General features: G+C 41.5%; 1 protein-coding gene across 1 annotated transcript; it reads left to right on the forward strand.

The window, feature by feature from the left end:
- Positions 1–69: 69 nt before the first annotated feature.
- On the forward strand, positions 70–22,043 carry BZW1 (basic leucine zipper and W2 domains 1). Its single transcript, XM_077448641.1, has 12 exons — positions 70–228; positions 9,645–9,720; positions 11,602–11,778; positions 12,895–12,989; positions 15,076–15,141; positions 15,222–15,357; positions 16,620–16,729; positions 16,839–17,009; positions 17,183–17,329; positions 20,176–20,314; positions 20,927–21,049; positions 21,591–22,043. The coding sequence occupies exons 2-12, from the start codon at positions 9,657–9,659 to the stop codon at positions 21,620–21,622; spliced, it is 1,260 nt and encodes a 419-aa protein (XP_077304767.1). The 5' UTR covers positions 70–228; positions 9,645–9,656; the 3' UTR covers positions 21,623–22,043.
- The last annotated feature ends 506 nt before the right edge of the window (positions 22,044–22,549 follow it).

The following is a 22,549-nucleotide window of genomic DNA, read 5'->3' on the forward strand; positions in this document are numbered from 1 at the left end:
AATCTTGCACACTTTAAAACACCGCAATATCGCTTCCCCCCTCGAATGTTTGGCCTCAATGGTCTCGCCTTTCCCCGCCTCCGGTGACGTAGCTGGGCGGTACTCCGGCCTCTCTCTCTTTTTTCTGGTCGTCGAACAGCACAGGAAGAATTCTTGGACGAGGCCTGTGCTTGTTTCCCGTTACTGCCCGCCCCGTCTCTGGCCCGTTTCCTGCCTGACTTACATTCGGTAAGAGACATGTGGGGGGAGGGGGCCGCCCGGTACAAGGGGCGCTGTGCGTGGGGAGGCTTTGTGGACGGAGGGTGCCGGCTAGGCCCGGCTGGGGGGGGACCTGCTGACTTTCTGTCTATAGGATGAATGTAATCATATGGGGTGGGTGTCTATCTAACCTGACACCCCCCCTCCATATATAATGGACCGTTCTATACAAGGGTGATAGTGTCCTGTACCCCCTGTGTATACTAATCCTTCATTGTGTGCACAGCCTCACATGTGTGACTGACCTCCTATATCACACACACTACAATCTGCAATCTGGGGCCTGACCTGGACAGTTCATATGAGACCCTCTTCCTTTCCCACATCAACCTCCCTCTTAGGCTACGTTGACACAGGTGATTAGGACCGGTGCAAATAGTAGTGGCGCAATCCTGTGATTTTCGCTGTGGGTAGGTGCGGCTGCCGCCTCCAGTTCGCTGTAATGACAGGTTGTCATCGGCTGCAGGTATTCATTGATGTCCACCATGTTGGCGTGATCGCCGCCGGATACACTTTGTGTGTGTCCAACGATCACCGCAGGTTATCACTGGCTGCACAGAGCCGCAAATGGATGCAGCCATTGGCGACTTAAAGTGGTTGTAAACCCTTACAAACCACTCTGACCTACAGGTAAGCCTAGATTAAGGCTTACCTGTAGGTCCAAGAAATATCTCCTAAACCTACACGGTTTGGGAGATATTTGCCGAAAGACAGGCACCGCTGTCTATGGCGCATGCGCTGTAGACAGCGGCGCACTGAGCGTGCCACAGTTAACCGCGATATGCCACTAATGGCGGCTCCTGTGCGCATGCGCGGGGGAGATGTCATCGTGGCTCCGACGAATGACTGCGCCGGAGCAGCGAGACCCATCAAGAAGATGGATGCTCCGGACTACGGGGGACATCGGTGATTTTGCTGGCTCCTGTGTCAGGTAAGTGACACATAATGGACTACTATGCGATGCATAGTAGCCCATTATGCTTTACCTTTGCAGGGGATCAAAGAGGAAGTAATCCCATCAGGGTTTACTTCCTCTTTAACATTACAGTAAACGGGGCCAGTTACCGCACCTCCCCCGCTGATTCCTGCCTCTTCTATTCGCACCGGCCCTAATCGTTTTAATCTGGACCTGCTGATTTCAATTTTAGATTTATGAAAACTTTGTAATATGAAGACCTGCCTAATCCTATCCAGTCAGGTAGGCCCATTCACTACATTTGTTGGTTGATCTAAAGGCGATTGGGGCGTATATGGGCTGCCTTAATCACGCGAACACTGGAAGGATTTACCCCCTTCCTGACCAGGCCATTTTTTTTTTTGCGATATGGCACTGCTTTGCTTTAAAGTGGAGGGCCACCCAAAAAAAAAAAACAGCATTAATATTCTTTAAAAAAAATTTGAGAATTTTTTTTTTTTTTTTTTTTTTTTTTACCTTACCGGAAACCCCTGTCTTCCTAATCTGCCTCTTCCTACTCTGCAGTGATCTTCGGTCCTTTCTCCTCCTCGCGTTGTCTTCTGGGTAATGGGTCACGGTGTGTTAACTAAAATGGAGCATCCCATTCCCAAAGTGGCACGCGACTCGAGCATGCACAGTAGGAAATGGGCAGTGAAGCTGCAAGGCTCCACTGCCCGTTTCCCTTAGTGAGGATGGTGGCACCGGGACCCGAGGGACAGGTTGGCCTCGAGCAGTCGACATAGTGGGGGCCCTGGAAAGGTACGTGTCCTCATCAAAAGTCAGCAGCTACTTTTTGAATTTTTTTTTTTTGTGCTATAAACATAAAAAGCGACACATTTTGAAGAAAAAAAAAAATTTACTTTTTGCTATAATATCCAGGAAAAAAAAAAGTTAAACACATTTCTTCATCAGTTTAGGCCGATGCATATTCTTCTACATATATTTGGTAAAAAAATCGAATCAATGGTTATGGCTGACTAGAGGAGGTGGGAGATCGTTGTTCCTACTTGAACACATGATCTCTCTCCTCTGACAGAATTGGGATGTGTGTGTGTGTGTGTGTGTGTGTGTGTGCGTGCGCGCGCGCACATTCTTGCTCTGTCACGGGCAATTGCGGGTGGCCGGCAGTCATCGGACATTCGCGTCTGCTCCGGGGACACGTTGCAGTCTTTTTTAAAGAGCAATCATACATTTACGACTGCTCACCCAGAGGAGCCATACTGCTGCAGCTTGTCGGGAAGGGGTTAAAGGAGTTGTAAAGGCAGAATTATTATTTATTTATTTTTATTTTTTTAAATACATTGGGATCAAAAAAAAATTCTGTGAGCAGCATCCACCCAGCACCCCCTAAATACCTGAGCCCATCTCTCTCCAGCGATGTCCACGCCATCCAGGACACTCCTCCTGATTGGCTGAGACACAGCAGCAATGCCATTGGCTCCTGTGGCTGTCAGCCAATCAGGGGAGAGGGGCCGAGCCAGGGCTCCATGTCTGAATGGACACACGGTGCTGTGACTTGGCGCCAGTGCCCCCATAGGAAGCTGCTTACTGTGGGTGCACTGAATAGGAGGGAGGGGCCAGGAGCAGCAAAGAGATCCGAGAAGTGGCGCGTCTGGGCAGCTCTGTGCAAAACCAACTGCAGAGAGGTAAGTATAGTGTGTGTGTGTGTGTCTCCCCCCCCCCCCCCCCCCCCCCCCCATCAAAAATGCATGCAAAGTAGGTTATATGGATTCCAATTGCATAGTTTACACCAGTGCAATGCATTCCAGTGTTTCCGTTCCAGAAAAGAGAGTACAATGTGCTGTGTTTTTGTTTTTTTTCTTCCTGCACAGAACTGTACTAGAACGCTGTAAAAAGCATCAAACACACCAGACCCCAGTACAGTTGGAATATAATACTATTAGTTGCCTAAAAAGCCCATCTAGGGGATTTCCCTTTTTTTTTTTTTTTCTCTTTCTTTCTTTTTTTTTTTTTTTTTTTTTTTTTTCCTTTTGTGTCTTGAATACTGGATGTGGCACTTTTAAGCATAGATTTGCCATTTGCTCTTTCTGTTTTTTGTATACCCCTCAGCAACATCCAGGGCAAGCTGTCTTGATAAGACTGAAACAGATGACTTGGAAACTTGTCATTTTTTTTTTTGCTTCCCAAACCTCCATCAGTCACAGGTCATGATGACCAAGCAGTATACAGAGGTACTGCTAAACACTTTTTTACACAAGTGCTGCTAATATACACAAGGGGTACTAAATATAAGTATGCCCACGTGTTATCTCTATCTCGCAGGCCAATTGTCCACTAAAGATCTGATGTGGCCCTCGCCCTCCTGCTCCAAGATGGCAGGTTGGCAAGCCCAGATCACGGGTTGCCGACCAGCCATCCCAGAGCAGCAGTTTTGTGAATGAAGCCACTGGTATTGGAAAGCAAGTGGCTGTGGAGCAGAGACACATAAGCCAATGCTTCCTGTATGGGACCCTCTCCTGTCACAGGCGGAGTGATAGCAAATGCACTCTGCCTGGGACAGCAACAACCAGCGATACCATAATGGAAGATGGGTATTAAAGGTAAGTTTATTACTAAATTCACAGTGTATATGGATATGTTTTGCAGTGCTTACTGGGCTGCTTTCAAACTGATCCGCAGGTGCAGTGCAGCTGCGGGTTACCTGCATAAACTTCTGTTATTACCTACAGTGCGCTGCAGTGTAGGTGGGGGGCATTTAAATAACAAACCCTGCCTTAAGTGATTTAGCATCCAAGCAGATGTGAAGGCATCAGAAGTAGTTGTAGATCTTGCACATTAATCATGTTTATGGACATGGCAATCCCCTTCTGTAAACAAAGGCGTATTATCTGGTTATTGAAGTCCAAAGAAAAAAGGGTTGCTCTGTTCTGTTTTGGCAGGGCAAGCAAATGCATGATTTCAGTGTTAGTCAGAGCCCCTTTAAAGTGACCCTGGCACAGATTGGGGCAATTCATACTGAGGGAATTCAGGACTGCCTGACTTTACATGCTGTATTGTAGTGTCTGTGCCTGCATACTGGCATCAAACAAGATATCCTTATTGAGACTTGTGTAATCCAAAAGAGAAACTGCAGCAGTCTCGTATAGGTGCCCTCGTATACCTATTGCAGACTCCACCTCCCACCTATTCTTATTTGCCCATAACTCATGGGCTGCATGATTGGCCAGTATGATTTTGCCAGAAGCAGTAGTCATAGGCAAGCAATGGCACGCTTTGCCTGTTATATAGCTTCGCTCTGGGCTTTAACTGTAGCCCAAGAACCTTAGCCAGGTATTTTTTGGGTACTTTTAGTTGTTTACCTGCAGCAGGTTCTTTTTGACAATTTCTCTTTTAAAATGCTCCATTTGATCACTGTTGATACTTTGTGAATCCATATAGTTTATGGGAAAATGTAAGACGTGAGGTGAAGTCAAAGTAAAGCCAACAAAACAGGGAAGATATACAAAAGAGGAATTTCTGCTTATTTGTCTCCTTTCAGGGGGGGGAACTGGCTGTACTAACATCTTGGGCTCCCTGGACAGGTGAGTGTCCATATATTAAGTCAGCAGCTGCAGTATTTGTAGTTGCTGACTTTAAATATTTCGTGGGGTGGGAGGAACTTTAATTTTTAGACTGAATATTCAGGTTCTTCCATAAGCCCAGTTGTGACTGACTCTAAAGAGTTAGTTATTCTAAATCGAAATATATATATGCAAGCCCCCCAAAGTAAGCCCCTTGCACTTTGTTCTATTGAGATGGGGGGTGGGGGGGGGGCCACGAAGCGCACGGACTATAGAAGGTGTCATTTGCTCATTACCCAGCTCATGGTTTAGTAATTTGGCCTGGGAATGCATAGGATGCTCCTATAAGAAGCTCCACTGGGGGGGGGGCAGATTCCTCATCCACACAAACCACTGCCATAATACACTAATCATTGGTTGCAGCTGATTGGCTGCAGCCAGTGATTGTCCACAAATTTTCTGATGTCACTTTGGCAGAATTTTAATTTAAATAATTGACTTGCCTTTTATAGTAAACCAAACTCTGATTGAAATTCACTCTGTTCAGTGTATGGCCAGCTTAAAGAGGAGCTCCAGTCTCTCCCCAAAAAAATGAAGTCTCCAAATGCTGCAGCTGGTGACTTTTAATATAGGGACACTTGCCTGTCCAAGGATCCAGCAAAATCCTTGTCAGAGCCAGTTCTCCATTTGGCTTTGAGGCCAGACGCTGGGATCTTCAGTAAGGTAAAGGCGTTTTCAAGCTGCAGTGTGCAAGAGGCCTTACAAGGTGAGGATTTACATACATTTTGCCTTATGTTTTTGACTGGCACAGTGACTGGTGTTCCGACATTTTTTATTTATTTTTTTCCCCAAGTATTCTTGAGCCCATGCAGTAATATCGATCACAGAATCATGCCTGGTTTTTAATGCAGTGCTGTTTTGATAGCCCAAAGATCACGGGGCACTATTGAAGCTCAGTCTTGATCTTTGCACAGATTTCTCCAGATTCTCTGTAGTGTAGGTTATAATATATTTAAAGTCCTTTGCAATTTAATGTTGGAACCTTAATCTGAAATTGTTCAATTTCTAGAAGCAGCTTTTCAGATCAGTGAACCTCTGCCCGTTTTTACTTCTGAGATACTGATAATCTTAAAGAGGAAGTAAAGGCTTTTTTTATTTTATTTTTTATTTTTTGCAAGGCAAAGGCATAATGAGCTAGTATGCATAGCATACTAGCTCATTATGAATAGAGGTCGACCGATATGGGTTTTTCTCTGGCCGATGCCGATATTTAGAAATCATGGCGGCCGATATATGATGCCGATTTATTATTTTTTTTTTTGGGCCGATATGTTAGGCTGATTTTATTTTATTTATTTTTAATCCCCCTTGATCTAACACGCCTTTCCCACTGGGGCGATTTTTAAGGCGCTTTTGGGCTAAAAATAGCGCCTGTAAAGTGCCTGCAAAATGGCTCCCCTGCAGTCTGTGTGAAAGACAGAGTGCTTTCACACTGAGGCGATGCGCTGGCAGGATCTTAAAAAAAAAAAAAAAGTCCTGCAAGCAGCACGTTTGGAGTGGTGTATACCGCTCCTCCACCACTCCTGCCCATTGATATGAATGGGCACCACTGCCGAAGCGCATGCCATGCGATTTGGCAGCGGTGCTTCATGGGGGCATTTAACCTCTTCCTTGGCCTCTAGCTGGGTTATATGTGCCCCACTAGCAGCCAAATAACACTGCTAAAATGATGGTAAAGAGCTGCTAAAACTTGCGTTTTACCATCAACGCCTGCCCGCTCCTGTGTGAAAGCGGCCTTCATAAGTGATACAGAAAATTTCTTACACTTAAATATTTATTAAACAAAACAAACCTCCAATCAGTTTACTTGTATGTATGATCTAGATTAAAAAAAAAAAAAACTATATATTAAATAAAAACGGGTAGTCAAAACTTTTGGACAAAAAAAAAAAAATGGGCTAACTTTACTGTTTTTATTTTATTTTTATTTTTTAAATGGGGTATTTTTTTTCCCAAAAAAATGCATTTGAAAGACCTCTGTGCAAATGCCGTGTGACATAAAATATTGCAACAACCGCTATTTTATTCCCTAGGATCTCTGCTAAAAAAATATATATAATTTTTGGGGGGGTCTAAGTGATTTTCTGGCAGAAAATACAGGATTTTTACTTGTAAGCAACAAGTGTCAGAAAAGATTTAGTCTTTAAATGGTTAAACTGAGAACTTCTACACGCTGAGATGACTTCATTCATTCAAGTGTAAACATTGTATCATTTAGTTCTTTTCTTGGCAGTCTGCCCAGAGAAGAGGAAAGTGTTGCTATGACGACTCAGGCAACTCACACTGACTTCTTACAGAAGTCATTTCAAAGTCCCGCTGTAGAATCGGCTTTTTATCAGCACAATCGGCCGATGCCGATTATTTAAAAAACGGCAAATATCGGCCGACCTCTAATTATGAATAACTTACCTGAGAGCGAAGTCCCCCCCGAAGCAGTGGTCCTCCTTTTATCTTTGCTGCTGCCATCTATCCCGGAGTGACTTCCGAGTCTTGCTGCTCCGGCACTGTGATTCGCCGGAGCCGCGATGACGTCACTCCGCGCCATAGTCAGCGGTGCCTGTCTTTTTGTAAATATCTCCTAAACCGTATAGGTTTAGGAGATCTTTCTTGGACCTACAGGTAAGCCTTAATCTAGGCTTACCTGTAGGTCAAAGTGGTTTGTAAGGGTTTACAACCACTTTAAGATCTGCAAACCATTACACTGATTTTATATTTTGCATAGCATCCTAACATTTTTTTTTTTTTTTTTTTTTTTTTTTTTTTTTTTGGAACTGGGGTTGTAGTTTTGTAAATATAGTGGCAAGAAAAAAAGTATGTGAACCCCTTGTAACGAACTGTTTTTGTGCAGTAATTTGCCATAAAATGTTATCTGATCTAAGACGCAATGAGCTTAAAGTAGTTGTAAACCCTTGGGGGGGGGGGGGGAAACCCTGCAAGATAAAGGCATAATGAGCTAGTATCCATAGCATACTAGCTCATTATGAATTACCTGAGAACAAAGCCCCTTCAGCTGTCCTTGACTCCCCCTCTAGCCGGCGGCATCTATCCCGGAGGTTACTTCCAGGTGTCGCAGCTCCGGCACTGTCATTGGCCGGAGCCGCAATGACGTCACTCCCGCGGGAGCCGACAGGAATGGCACAGTTCAAGTGAAGCAGCGGCATGCATGTGCCATTGCTTCAGTTGGCTTAAAGAGGAAGTAAACCCTGATGGGTTTACTTCCTTTCATTCCCTGCAAAGGCAAAGCATAATGGACTACTATGCATTGCACAGTAGCCCATTATGTGTCACTTACCTGACACAGGAGCCAGCGAAGTTGCCGCTGACCCCTGTTGTCCGCCGCATCCATCTTGCTGGTGGCGTCTCGCAGCTCCGCCGCTGTCATTCGGTGAAGCTGCGATGACGTCACTCCCGCGCATGCGCACGCGAGTCGACACGCACGGCAGCTCCATTCTTGGAAATGCCGCGCTCAGTGCACCTGCGCGCCGCTGTCTACGGCGCATGCACCGTAGACAGCGGTGCCCGTTTTCGGGCAAATATCTCCTAAACCATATAGGTTTCTGAGATATTGCTTGGACCTACAGGTAAGCCTTAATCTAGGCTTACCTGTAGGTCAAAGTGGTTTGTAAGGGTTTACAACCACTTTAAGTGCGCATGTGCTGCATGATGTTGGCACATGCAACTACAGGAATATCTCTTAAACCTGTCATTTTAAAGTGGTTGTCAAGGGTTTACAACCACTTCCCGACCAGCGCACGACAATGTACTTCGACAGAATGGCACGGGCAGGCATATTGGCGTACAGGTACGTCCAATATTCAATGCCGCCCTGCCATCGGGAGCGCGCCGCCGGCAGCGCGCTCCCGCGCTGGTCGGGACCCCCGTGAGTCTGGTCGTGGGACCCGCGGACTCGATCGCCGCGGGCAACCCCACGATCGTCTCACGGAGCGGCCGAATGGAGGAAATGCAGAGTAAACGGCATTCTGCCTAGCAACTAGTGACGCTGATCTCTGCTCCATGTGATTGGAGCAGAGATCAGTGTTCACTAAATGAAAGCCCAACCCCCCCCCCCCCCCACAGTTAGTAACACACCCCTAGGAACACTTAACCCCTACACTGCCACCCACTGGTTAACCCCTTCACTGCCAGTGTCATTTACACAGGAATCACTGCATTTATATAGCAGTGATTACTGTATAAATGACAATGGTCCCAAAAATGTCCGATGGGTCCCCCACAATGTCGCAGTCGCAATAAAAATCGCTGATCGCCGCCATTACTAGTAAAAAAAAAAAATAAAAAAAAAAATTTATAAAAATGCTATAAAACTATCCCTATTTTGTAAACGCTATAACTTTTGCGCAAACCAATCAATAATCGCTTATTGCGTTTTTTTTTTTTTTTTTTTTTACCAAAAATATGTAGAATACATATCGGCCTAAACCGAGGGAAAATTTTTTTTTATATATTTTTGGGGGATATTTATTATAACAAAGTAAAAAATTCGTTTTTTTTTTAAAATTGTCGCTCTAGGGGTGATCAAATACCACCAAAAAGCTCTATTTGTGGGAAAAAAGGACGTAAATTTTGTTTGGGAGCCACGTCGCACGACCGCGCAATTGTCAGTTAAAGTGACGCAGTGCCGAATCGCAAAAAGTGGTCTGGTCTTTGACCAGCAAATTGGTCCGGTCTGAAAGTGGTTAAGCTAAACACAATTTAAATATCACGTATTTTGGAAGAAAATGCTGTTTGAGTGCAAACCAGTCACCGTATAATTATGTATTTACTTTATGTGGGTAAATAGCACGCGCTCTGCACAAGGTTTCTAATTGTAGTTTGTCTTTATTTTGCAGGGCATCTTTTTTATGAATAATCAAAAGCAACAAAAGCCAACGCTATCTGGCCAGCGTTTTAAAACCCGAAAAAGAGGTAATGTGAACACCGATCACCTTTATCATTACATGCTCCATTATGCAGTCAAAATAAAATCCGTTATCTGTCAAATATTACAGTAACCAAAACTGAAATCTTCAAAGCATGTCTATTTGGGGCCAAGGCTTGTTTTATGGAAATTATTGAAGTACTTTCTAAAGCGAGAAATATTGAAACTTGCAGTGCTTTATCCCATATAAAGCCCCATTCATGTGTTTATGCAACTTTGGACCCATAGGGACATGACAAGTCGCACACCAATGAATACCGTTCATATTTGCAACTTTAACCACTTTTCAATTGCACTGCTACATCACGAACATCCAGTTCTGGAAGGGTGTTGTATGATGTCCTCCCAGAACTTTTTTACTAAATTTAAAATATAAACCTGTTTAGTGTTGATGGATACATTTTCTAAACTTTTTTTATTTAATTTTTTTGCTCCTTTTTGACAAATGGTGAAAATAGAACGTATGCAAAATTCTCAAATCTGGAGGTTTTATATTTTCCCTTGCAACGTTCAGACTCCTCCATACCATATATTTTCTTAAATCACATGGCCAATAGCGTAAAGGTGCTACTGATTTTAAGGGCCCTGCGATAATCGTGCAAATGTTTTGTTAAACAATATTTTTTGCTAAAAATACATTAAATCATTATTGGTGGATTCATACATGGCTTTATTTAGTAGGAATTTTGTAACGTTGGCTAAAACCTGTATTGAGCTAATAATTAACAAATATTTGTACATTTTTAAATTGCACTTTTTTTTTTTTATTGCCCAGCAATAAGGCAAATGCACACAAACGCAGCATTACAAAATTGCTACTAAAGTATCCACATGTGGCATACTAAAGTGTGTGTGTGTGTGTGTGTGTGTGTCCCCTTGTCCTGCATGGGGATGCTCAGGTTTTTTGTCCAGGTAGTCCCATTTATGCCAGTTGGGATGCAATGGCTGCACAGGCATAGCTGCTGCTCCCAATCTTGACATGCGTGTGGGTGCACGGACCCGCATGCAGACAGTATGAACTCTAGGACGTGCAGCTGGACCTACATGGATGTCAAATTGGGAGTAATGGCTGTTCATGCAGTTGCTACATCCAAAATGACATGAATGGAACACCTGTGCATCCCTGTACAGGTAAACATGGCCTTGCAGGGGTGTATGCCCTGTGTGAACCAGGCTTTAGGCCCCTTTTACACATGCAGATGGCATGTGTCCCTTTACGCCTGCCTGCATCCAACTCTGTCTCCCAAAAGCAGACTGATGGGCATCTGTCCCCCCCCATCCATCTAGCAGATCATATCGGATGGAAACCAACGAGGTGGTTTTTATATTATATTTTCCATCTGACCTCCCCATAGAGAACAGCAGGCTATGTCTGTGTCTGTCCGCTCTGCATCAGCGGAGCGGACAGGGACCTGCCATCCACCTGCTTAATGGATCAGCAGACAGATCCCCTGCTGATTCATGTGAAAGGGGCCTTACTATGTGATTGGTATGTGGGTTTCCCTTTTTCTTTTTTCCTTTGTAATGTCGGAGGTCTTTTTGGGATCGACAAAGGGACTAAAGTAGGAGGACATATTTTGATGCACCTGAAGCCAGCAGGAGAGGCAGTGGAGGGTGGTTGGTGGGCAAGAATCGGTGTGTGGTTTAAAAGGGATGCAAAAAAGTAGGGTAGCCTTTTTGGAGTAAGGAGTGGTGTGGAAGGGAAGTGGATACACTTTTGCATAATTTGAATGTTTTAGGCCTCCAAAATAACATTGAGGACCCTGTGTACTGCAGTGTATTAGACTTGCTAAATCTATAGAAAATATCCATTTTTATTTTTTTTTCAGAATTGTAAACTTCTACAAACCAATTCTCTTCTTTTTCAGATGAAAAGGAGAGGTTTGACCCTACCCAATTTCAAGACTGTATTATTCAAGGCTTAAATGAAACTGGCAACGACTTGGAAGCAGTAGCAAAATTTCTTGATGCTTCTGGAGCAAAACTTGACTATCGTCGCTATGCAGAAACACTTTTTGACATCCTGGTGGCTGGTGGGATGCTGGGTATGCAAGCACATAAAATTGTTGCTATCAAACATCTTGTCTGCTATTCTCAGTACTGGCAACTGGTCTAACTACATAATTGCATTTCAAAATGGTGCTGCAGTAAGAAATTATACCTGGTAGTGGTGCTGTAGTTTGTGCCAGAACTGACGATACAAAAACTGACTTCACGTGATCTTGCAATAATAAAAAGGCTCTATTGTACAATGAATGCTTCTGCCTTCATAACAATCGTTTTCAGATGAACTCCATTGACAACCTGGCTGTTTACATTTTTATGATTTCACTGCCGTGCCATAGCACCTGCTTCATCTGCTCAAATTCATCTGAACTTGCTTCTACAGGAACACTTGGGGTTTCCCTCTAAGACGTTTAGCTAAGGGTAGGATTAGCAAAAAACTAAGTTTTCAGATCCTGCATTAAACAGATGGGAGGTAGTTTGGGGATACTAGTCAGGAGCAAGCAGTGTGTTCTGATTGGATGCAGGTGTCATTTTTATGAATTTTCCATCTGGTTCTTTTATTGGGTAGTTTACAAAAATCGACTGTTAAGCCATGTATGTGGCTAGAAATGGCACTGTGAATATACCCTGGCCAATTTATCTATCATGTAGGATCAAGTCTGCTATGGCATTGACTTTCAGAAGTACACCCAGAATTTCCATGTGTTTACAGTCTTGATACAATGCACATGAGTTGGACTCTATTAGAGCAGGCAGTGCACTGACTTATGTTGGCTGCTGGTTTGTATTTTTAGTGCTCATTCTCACACGTGCAAAATGTTTACATATCTTCTATAAAATCTTGTCTTTGGACATGTACAATTTGTGCTAACTTTGCATGCATACAGAGCCAATGGTACGCTAATTACTTGGCTGCAGGTGGCTATTCAGGGCCAATGGCATACATTTAACACTGTATGCATGTAAAGATTAGCACATTTTATGTGTACCCTTGTGCATGAGCCCTTAACTAGCATTCATTTGTTGCAGTGGTTTGTCCATGGTTGCACATGGAACTCCAACATGTATTTGCTTTTCCAATGTGCTTCTCCTATGTAATGGGCTGGGAACATTGTACTGCATTTGTTCTAATTATGCCAATTTTAATCTTGCAGCACCAGGTGGTACTCTTACCGATGACGTGATCCGTACTGATGTTTGTGTGTTTTCAGCACAAGAAGATCTAGAGACCATGCAGGCATTTGCTCAGGTAAGGTATTAAGAACATCCATTCCAACAAAAACACATAAAAATAGGGCATACAGTTGGCATAGAAAATCTCTTCTGAACATCGCTAGCCCAATGGGGGGGCCGGGGCACTCTGGTTGATATAGCATATCTAACAAAAAGGCCTGGTGTGTTCCTATCAAGACTGTCAGGAACCAGAAAAACCAAATGAGTGTCCCAACATACGATCTGAAGATGGTAAATTAGTTTAATAGTAAATATACAAAAATATAAACAAAATGCTCCACAATGGGAGATAAAAATATGTAAACGCCTGCAATTAAATGACAGCCATAACTATCTAATCGAACGTATAGTAGATGTAACAGAAGGACACATATACAAACAGCATTAAATACATAAAACGTATAACAAAGTTGTATAGTCCGGATGCCAGGAATCTGTGGGTGTCACTATCACATATGACTGTGTCAAAATTATTGCATGGATATGCAAAATGGGTAGTGACATCCACACAGTGGTCCCTGGAAGGCTCAAGCCTATAGTAAGCGGTGGGAGAGAAAATATAGGGGGGAAGGGGAAAGGCTACGATGTTCAAAAGGTCCTGTATTTGAGAAAATCTATGTACTAATAACTCTCTCCCTGGTAGTGCTGGTAGGAATAAATCTGTAATGTTGGATTAGAATGATGTTCATATACAGGACCATGCGGGGGCGAAATGGACTGCAAATGTAAAGGGATCCATCATAGACCTGCAGATGGATCATGTCATAATAGATAGCGCTATGAATTCACTGCCCAAGTATCAGTCTCCAGTACATTGAGTTATAGATAGTGGTATCAAATATATCTAATATACAGGCTTGTAAACAGTCAAAAAAGCATGTTGGATTTCAGCAATGTGTGCAATAATAAAGATGCCATACAATACCGTATCCTCAATGTCACTGGTTCCAATATGTGGCGTTTAGAGGATGATGGAACCCACATGAATGCTATCCTGTATCGGATTCCTGAATGAAGATGGAACCATTCAATGGTATAAATGCGTAGTCCTCAGCTCTATTAGGTTTTCTGCTCCTACGTAACTATTCCACAGTATTTGTGCTATGATTCCGCATACTCTCCTCTATCATTTGTCCATATCCCCGTCTCTCCAATGGATGGTTCTATCTTCATTCAGGGAAGAATTTATTTTTTTCCCCTCAATTACAAGACCTTTTGTACATCGTAGCCATTCTCCCCCCCCCCCCCCCCCCTATATTTTCTCTTCCTCCGCTTACTATAGGCTTGAGCCTTCCAGGGACCACTGTGTGAATGTCACTACCTATTTTGCATATCCAGGCAATATTTTTGATGCACACTTTATTATGTCTTGTATATTTAATGTTTGTATATGTGTCCTTCTGTTACATCTAGTATACGATAGTTATGGATGTTTAATTGCAGGTTTTTACTTATTTTTACCTCCCAGTTTGTACCTCCCAGTGTGTGTGTGTTTATAAAAAAAAAATTTTTTTTTTATTTTTTTTACTATATTCACATCGTATGTTGGGACACTCATTTTTGTTTTTTCTGGTTCCTGCCAGTCTTGATAGGAACACACCAGGTCTTTTTTGTTAGATATTAAGAACATCCAAACAAGCTTTGCAGAACCCTTTAAAAAAAAGGCTGTTAAGATTCCCATGTCTACACGGCACATTTGGCGTTTCTGTAACTGCTGTTTTAGCATATTACATTACAGCAGGCCTAAAAATGATTTGGCAGCACCCTTGTATTGGGATATTGCATTTTGTAGCACCAAAAAAATCTGGGTACCGCTGACTAAAAATTTGTTTATATTATCAGGCAATGATGGCCAATAGAGCCCATATATGCTGTACTGCTGGAAGCATGTAACCATTACACAAGCTTTTTCATGCATAGGGACTGCTAAAAATGCAAGTCTGGCTTTTTTTTTTTTTTTTTTTTTGACTGAGACCTAGTGGGAAAGGGTTAAAACATTATTTTTATTTTATACTAAAAGAAAATCGCTTTTTTTCTAATCTGAAACCTGAAGAGTTGTTTTAACAAATTCAAGTGCAATTGTGTATTGTTTTACTCTTTAGGTTTTTAACAAACTAATCAGACGTTACAAATACCTGGAGAAATGCTTTGAAGAAGAGGTCAAAAAGGTATACATTTTGTTTTGCTCTTTTTGTAGTAGTGTTTGTGTTTTTTGAGTTTTGCATCTTAAACTCTTTTCTCTTTCCAGCTGTTTCTGTTTCTGAAAGGTTTTTCAGAGTCTGAGAGGAATAAGCTGGCCATGCTTACTGGTGTTCTTCTGGCCAATGGGATTCTTAATGCATCGATTCTTAACAGTCTCTATAATGAGAATTTGGTAAAAGAGGGTAAGTTGTTCTGAGGTTTGCACTGTTAGATTGAGGGTAACTAATGAGAAAGTTGTCTCCATAGGGTAAAAAAAAAAAATTTGGTTTACTCCCGGAGACTTTTTCAGTACCACTTTAACTTTTTTTTTTTTTTTTTTTTTTTTTTAGCATTTATGATCCAACAATACACACAATTGTAGCACAGTTGGCATCCTAAAGAATCTTTTTGGTCTTACTGGTGGCAGTTAACTTGGAAATCAATGCAGTCTGGTATTTAAAATCTGGCTGCTTTTGTGCAGTACAGACAGTCTTTATTGTAGACACTCTTCTGGACTAGATTGCTGTTTTTATGAAACAAGTTTCATGGCTCTGTCACAGTGCATAAAGTGGCCAGCAGGTCTGCAACATGTTCTGTGCTTTGTGGCTTCTGTCTAAATTGTCCTAGTTTGACAATCTAAGTGTGCCTGTGATGTAGAGCTGCATGTGAAGCCATATACAGTGCCCTGAAAAAGTATTCATACCTCTTGACATTTTCCACATTTTGTCATGTTACAACCAAAAAAAATGTAAATGGGAATTTTATTGGGATTTTATGTGATGGACCAACACAAAGTGGCACAATTAAGTGGCAGTGTTTTCTCTTTAGAACCTAACCCTGCTTTAAACTTTTATCTCTGACCTGTCTATGTTCCTTGGACTTCATGGTGCTGTTTGCTCACTAAGGTTCTCTAACAAACTGTAATTTTACTGAGATTAAATTTACACACAGGTGGTCTCTATTTACTAATTGGGTGAGTTCTGAAGGTAACTAGTTCCTCTAGATTTTAGTTAGGCATATTTAATGTAAAGGGGGCTAAATACAAATACACCCACACTTTTCAGGAAAAAAAAAAAAAATATATATATATATATATTTTAGAATTTTTTTTTTTTTTTTTTTTTTTTTTTTTTCCCCCTCTCCGTTGTGTTTTGGTCTAGCACATAAAATACACTTGTGTTTTTGGCTGTAACATGACAAAATGTTGAAAATGTCAAGCGGGTATGAATACTTTTTCAAGGCGCTGTACCAAAAGCATGGTGGTAGTAGTCAGCTGTTTTTTGTATAGTATTACCCCATGCACTGGAGATCCTTCCTTTATAGACATATTGTCTGTTTTGCAGTCCTTGTATCCTCCACCCATTAAAACCATTGTGGGAGGGGCGGTCAGATGATACAGTTGTAGACTATTGTGTGAAATACCTAATTGACATGGCTATATTTTTATTTTTATTTTCCCCCCCAGGTGTTTCAGCTGCTTTTGCAGTAAAACTATTTAAATCCTGGATCAAAGAAAAAGATATTAATGCAGTAGCTGGAAGTCTTAGGAAAGTGAATATGGACAATAGACTAATGGTAAGACAGTTATTTCTGATTTTGTGGCAAGAATATCGCCTACTGCCAGACCACTATACATGATCTAAATATCCCTGCTTTGCTCTTACCTCTTTGAAATTAATTCTAGGAACTATTTCCAGCAAACAAGCAGAGTGTAGAACACTTCACAAAATACTTCACAGATGCCGGATTAAAGGAATTATCAGAGTATGTCCGGAATCAACAAACAATAGGGGCTCGTAAGGAGCTTCTAAAAGAGCTGCAGGAAATGATGGCAAAAGGAGAGCCTCTTAAAGAGGTAACTACTTGAACATATTATAATGTGAATTTGTTGCTCAGAACTCTACTAGACCTAAATTGATACCTGGCCTCTTAATGGCTTGCTGTTCTACAGTCCTTGGTTATGAAACTAGATTTTATTTTACTGACTTTTTTTAAAACAAAGCTTGTACCCTCCCCCCTAACTTTCAGATCAGTATATATGTAAAGGAAGAAATGAAGAAAAACAACATCTCTGAGCAGACGGTCATTGGTATATTATGGTCCAGTGTGATGAGCTGTGTGGAATGGAACAAAAAAGAGGAGCTGGTTACAGAGCAAGCCATCAAACACTTGAAGGTATCTGTCCAAATAAAGCCCATTTCTCCCTGAAAAAGTCCCCCAAAAATGCCTGTTGCTCCTACCAATAAAGTCCACCTATCGCTGCTTTCCTTGATGGTGTGGCAACAATGCTCCTAGAGCAGAGTTGCTGTGCCTGCTTGCATTACAGTTGGATGGAATTTTTTTTTTTTTTTTTTAGGGGCTTTATAGTAATTTGCAAGACGTACAGTAAGCCCTTGTACACACGGTTGGAGAATCCGTCGGAATGTGTCCTATTGGACCGTGTCGTCGGATAATCCGACTGTGTGTGGTATGCATCGGACTGATTCCGTCGGAATATCCGTCGGACCCAATTTTCCAACATGTTGGAAATATTTCCCGACCAACTGGGCCGGTCGGACATACTCCGATCATGTGTAGAGAATTTTGATCGGACCAAGTGCCACGCATGCTCAGATCAAATTCCTACATCAAAGCTATTGGCTACTAGCCTGAATGTAGTCCCATCATAACGAAATTATCATCACGTTCTGAAAGATCAGATTTTTCGCCAACTTTGTCTGACCGTGTGTATGCAACAGTTTCAGACAAGATCCCGCGGACAAAATCCGACGGATTTGGTTGTGGAAATCTCCGACCGTGTGTACAGGGGCTAAGATTGACTGACTGAGTCATGGTTCACTTGAAAGCAATGTTCCTGTGCGAGTTCCCGCATTGCATATGACTTGGAGGCAGTTCACACTTCCCTCTGCAAACTGCTGCAGGTGTCCAGTAGAAAGTTAATGACACCCCTAGATTGGATCGCAGTGCGAACTGTGAAATGGTGCAGGATTCAGATCGCATACACGTGAAGACCCATGCGACTTGATTGCGGTGGGGACCAAAAAGGTCCTTCGCCATTTTAATGCGAATGTGATTTCAGCCATACTGTTTTTATGGCTGAATTCGCATTGCTTGTGATCTGCACAGCAATGTGAATCGCATGCAAAGTCTTGCATCACACAAGTGTCAACCCATCTTTAAGTCACTTTTAGTATGCCAGAAGTGGCTTGCTGAAATGGCCCTGGTCTCTAAAGAACTGAAGAATGGAGGACACGCCTAATGAGGAAATCTCAGTGGGGGTAAATGGCAGCAAAGTTCTTCTTTCTTCCTTCTCTTCGTCTTCCCTGATGGCAGGAGACCTCAACACCCACAGCATTGATGCCTATAGGTTTACGCAACTGCAGCCATCCAGGCCTCAGGTGTAAGTTCACGTGACTGTTCGTAAACAAGTTAAAGTAGTTGTGCTGTTATGTTGCTTTTTCTTTAGGGGTGTGTGTGTGTGTGGCCTACCAATTCAAAATGATTTGACTTTTAAATGAGGCATACATGGTCTGTCCTGTCATGGGCTATTAGAATCATTAGGAAATGCTACTGTTCAGGAGATTTGACTGCTACAAACTAATGCTTTTTGTCAACTGAGCAACATTTGGTTATATTGAAATATAACCTGTATGGCTTGGAATTGTTTTGTTTAGTGTGTTTATGTAAAATAGAGATATATATTCAAAAGTGTTAAGCAGGTATGAAATATTTTTTTTTTTTTAAAACAAGAATGCTTTCAGACAAGTGTGTGTGTATATTAGAACTTATACATTTTTGCAAAATGAAAAGATACAACAGTAAAATCTTATCAAAATCAATATTTGGTGGGACTACCCGTTTTGGCTTCAAACCAGCATAAATTCTTGCACAAAGTCAAAGATTATGTAGGATTAGTCGGGTGTATGATGATAAAGCAATTATACCAAGCAAGTGCTAATCATCCATTCCTTATGTAGGTTGAAACAGTTGTTAGTTGAAACAGATCATTGTGTTGGAGGCTTAAAATGGGTTGAGAAACCGCTACTAAAGCCAGCCATAGACTGAATCTCGGCTGGTTTAGCAGAGACCGGCTGAGATTTGAGTCATGCATGGACAGGTTGTTTGTACACAAGTTGATCAAGTAATATTCATGGTGTTGTCCTGGCCAGGATGGTTCCCCATGCCAGATGTCCAGCAGTGCCACTGCACAGAACTGACACAGAAACCAGTGGCATTGAGGTATGCATATAGACTGTCCAGAAGTAGTCTTCATGGAAGAATTTTGGCCAAAAGCCATACCTCCAACATGGAAACAGTGCTGAGTGACTCAACTATGCACAATAACATAGGAACCGGGAAGCAGAAAAATGTCAGTAGGTGCTCTGGACTGATTAGTCAAAACTTGCTACATTTAGCTGTAGCAGAAGACAGTTTGTTTGCTGGAGAGTAAGCTACATGTCTGCAAATGGAGTTGGAGATTTGGTCAGGATCAATGGTGTCCTGCTGGGAAATACAGGCAGATAGTTATCCATCATGCCATACCATCAGGGAGGTGTGCGATTAAACGCAACCTTATTCTGCAGCAGGACAACCACCCCAAATATACAGCCAGTGTCATTTAAGAACCATCTCTGTCCTAATGTTGTAAAGCACTGAGCAAACTGTTGCCACTATATAAATCTCATAGAAGTATAATTATTCTTCCTTGTAAAGAACAAGGAGTCCTGGAGGTGGTTTGGCCCCCAAAGAGCCACAGATATCAACATCGTAAAGTCTGGGATTACATAAGACAACAATTTTGAGACTGCCTACATGCACAGAAGTGCTGAGGTTGTTCCAAACATCTTGGAGAACTAACAGATCTGCTGAGTGCCTTCAAAAATCATGTGCGAGAGTTCCTAGAGGAATTGATTCTGTTTTGAGCAGAGTGGTCACACAATTTTTGATTTCTATTCTGTTTTTACTTTCCATTTTGTTTAATTTTAACATTTCTATTTCTGAAATTTATATCTTGTCTCCAGCAATACAGCCCTCTCCTTGCTGCCTTTACTACACAAGGTCAGTCTGAACTGACTTTGCTGCTGAAAATTCAGGAGTATTGTTATGACAACATTCACTTCATGAAATCCTTCCAGAAAATTGTGGTGCTCTTTTACAAAGGTAAGCTTGGTAGTTTTTTAGGCTTCAAACACATGTACGTTTTGAGGCTCAAACATAAAATTCTTGGTGCTCTCCTACACATGGGGAACAGCAGGTGGTGCATACAGCCAGCAATATAGAAGTCAATTGCTGTAATTGCTGCGCCTGTGCATAAAGCATATTTTCTTGAGCACTTGCACGGAAATATGCTGTGTATGGCAACAGGTAAATGCTAATGCAGAGAAGCATCTGTGCGTGAGAGCTTGCGCATTGTTTTAGGCTCTCAAATTTTTGATGTAACTGCATGCAGATATGAAACTGATGTTTAGAACTTGATATAGGTCTTATTCTCCCCCCATATTTACTTATGAGAAAATTGTCCTGGTATTAAAATTGTACTAAACCATTGATTGTATGGTAACTATTGGTATTATGTACTGAACACATTGTACAGTATAGCACATATGGGTTCATAGATATGGAAAATGCTTAACACTACCATCCTGCTCTAAGGGCGAATTTCCTTGTTTTCTTGTTTGTACTATGGTTTGACACTTGATGAACATAAGTGGCTCAAGGGCAAATTGAAAGCTGATCTCCCCCTTTTTTTTTTTTTCCTCTCTCTCCTTACAGCTGAAGTTTTAAGTGAAGAGCCCATTCTGAAGTGGTATAAAGATGCACATGTTGCTAAAGGAAAAAGTGTATTTCTGGAACAGATGAAAAAGTTTGTAGAGTGGCTTAAAAATGCAGAAGAAGGTAACTACTGTGCAAATGGTCCCCAGCCTTTTTTTGGTAGTTTGTTACGTCTCGCACGTTTTTATAAGAAATATATGCATGTAGAAATTCTTTAACACATGCATTGCTGCAAACATTTTATTAAAGCAGCTGTGTTGTAAATCTTAATTCCAGCTTGGTTGTTCAATGTTAATGCTATACATAAAGTGTTAAGACTTGACATTTAATTATTTGTATCTGTATGAGTTATTGACCCCAGGGAAGCAGTTAACCTTTATATAAAGGAAATCTTAAACAGCCACAAGGTAAAACTAGTTGCCTACCTAGACCCTTTCCAGCTATTCTGGGGGGACAGCACCACCTGCATTGTGAAACTGGCAACTACAGAATGGGCACAAGCTTATGGCTGCCATTCACTTGTGCTTAACCCAGCTAGGTAACTACTACCTGATGCTTTTAAAGGTAGAACATTTTAATTGTAAATGGCAGTGTAGTCATGGCTGTTCTAATTGAGGCATAATGCAAATACTATAACTTTTTTTTATTTTTTTCTCCCCTACAGAGTCGGAGTCTGAAAATGAAGATGTTGAATGAACTGTCAATAGTGTTGCCAGTAAGCAAACACAGGAGCTGTAGATTCAAAGTCATACTCAATTATGTGTCTTTTCTGGTTCATTACATCCTACCTCCTGTATCAAGCATGATATAAGGGCTTTCATCACTTACTTTTTTATTTTTTATTTTTTTTCCCCCTCCTTTTCCCCTTTTACAGTCATGTTTTTAGTTTTAGAAGAAACCATGTTTTAAGTAACAATGCGTTGTCCAAATTCCATGTCCTGGATTTTTGTTACCCTCTACCTCCTGTATTTTCTACTGTAATGTAATTTAAGGCCTTTCAAAATGTAACAATTCGTTTTATCCCCCGGTTTTCTATTAAATAAAGTTCAAAATCACTATGATTTGGTATATTTGTTATGGAAAAATATTTCGAAATTAAATGCCATATTCGACGACCTACTGTGGTTTTTGATTTTTATTTTTTTACCTTTTTTTATTTTTCTATTCAACTGTGTGATCTTGCGCATGTGTGTGAATTCAGTTTACAGCGATGGTTAAGTCAAGCAGTTGACATAAATGGAAACGGTTTCCACTGCACAATGATTTTTAGTTTGTTCTAGGCACTTCTGCCAAGCAGACCATGGGCATGCCACCTGGTTGTTGATGGAGCAAACACTTTATAGGTGTTTATGGCAATCAGCGTGTTTTGTACAGATGTAGTACTATCTGACATTTTTTTTTAAAGTGCGCCGCAGTATGGGGGATTACAAGAGGCCCATAATCGCCACACTACAATATGAAATTTTATTTTTTGATTTGTAGAAGTACAGAACATAGCCTTTGGGCATTCCCTAGCTAACAAATACAACACAAACTGCTAACAAAATACAAAGAACAAAACATTCCATACACTGTGCTTGCCCTGTTATAATTTAATTTAAAGGATTAATGAATTGCAAGGAG

Source organism: Lithobates pipiens, unplaced genomic scaffold (assembly GCF_037356315.1).
Source record: "Lithobates pipiens isolate NorthernLeopardFrog02 unplaced genomic scaffold, aLitPip1_a1.2 Scaffold_22, whole genome shotgun sequence".
Classification (NCBI taxonomy): domain Eukaryota; kingdom Metazoa; phylum Chordata; class Amphibia; order Anura; family Ranidae; genus Lithobates; species Lithobates pipiens.

Coding starts and splice junctions, on each gene's coding strand:
- BZW1 (XM_077448641.1), top strand. CDS start 9,657: ATGAATAATCAAAAGCAACAAAAGCCAACGCTATCTGGCCAGCGTTTT. Junction 9,721..11,601: donor TTTTAAAACCCGAAAAAGAG/GTAATGTGAACA, acceptor CTTCTTTTTCAG/ATGAAAAGGAGAGGTTTGAC. Junction 15,142..15,221: donor TTGAAGAAGAGGTCAAAAAG/GTATACATTTTG, acceptor TTCTCTTTCCAG/CTGTTTCTGTTTCTGAAAGG.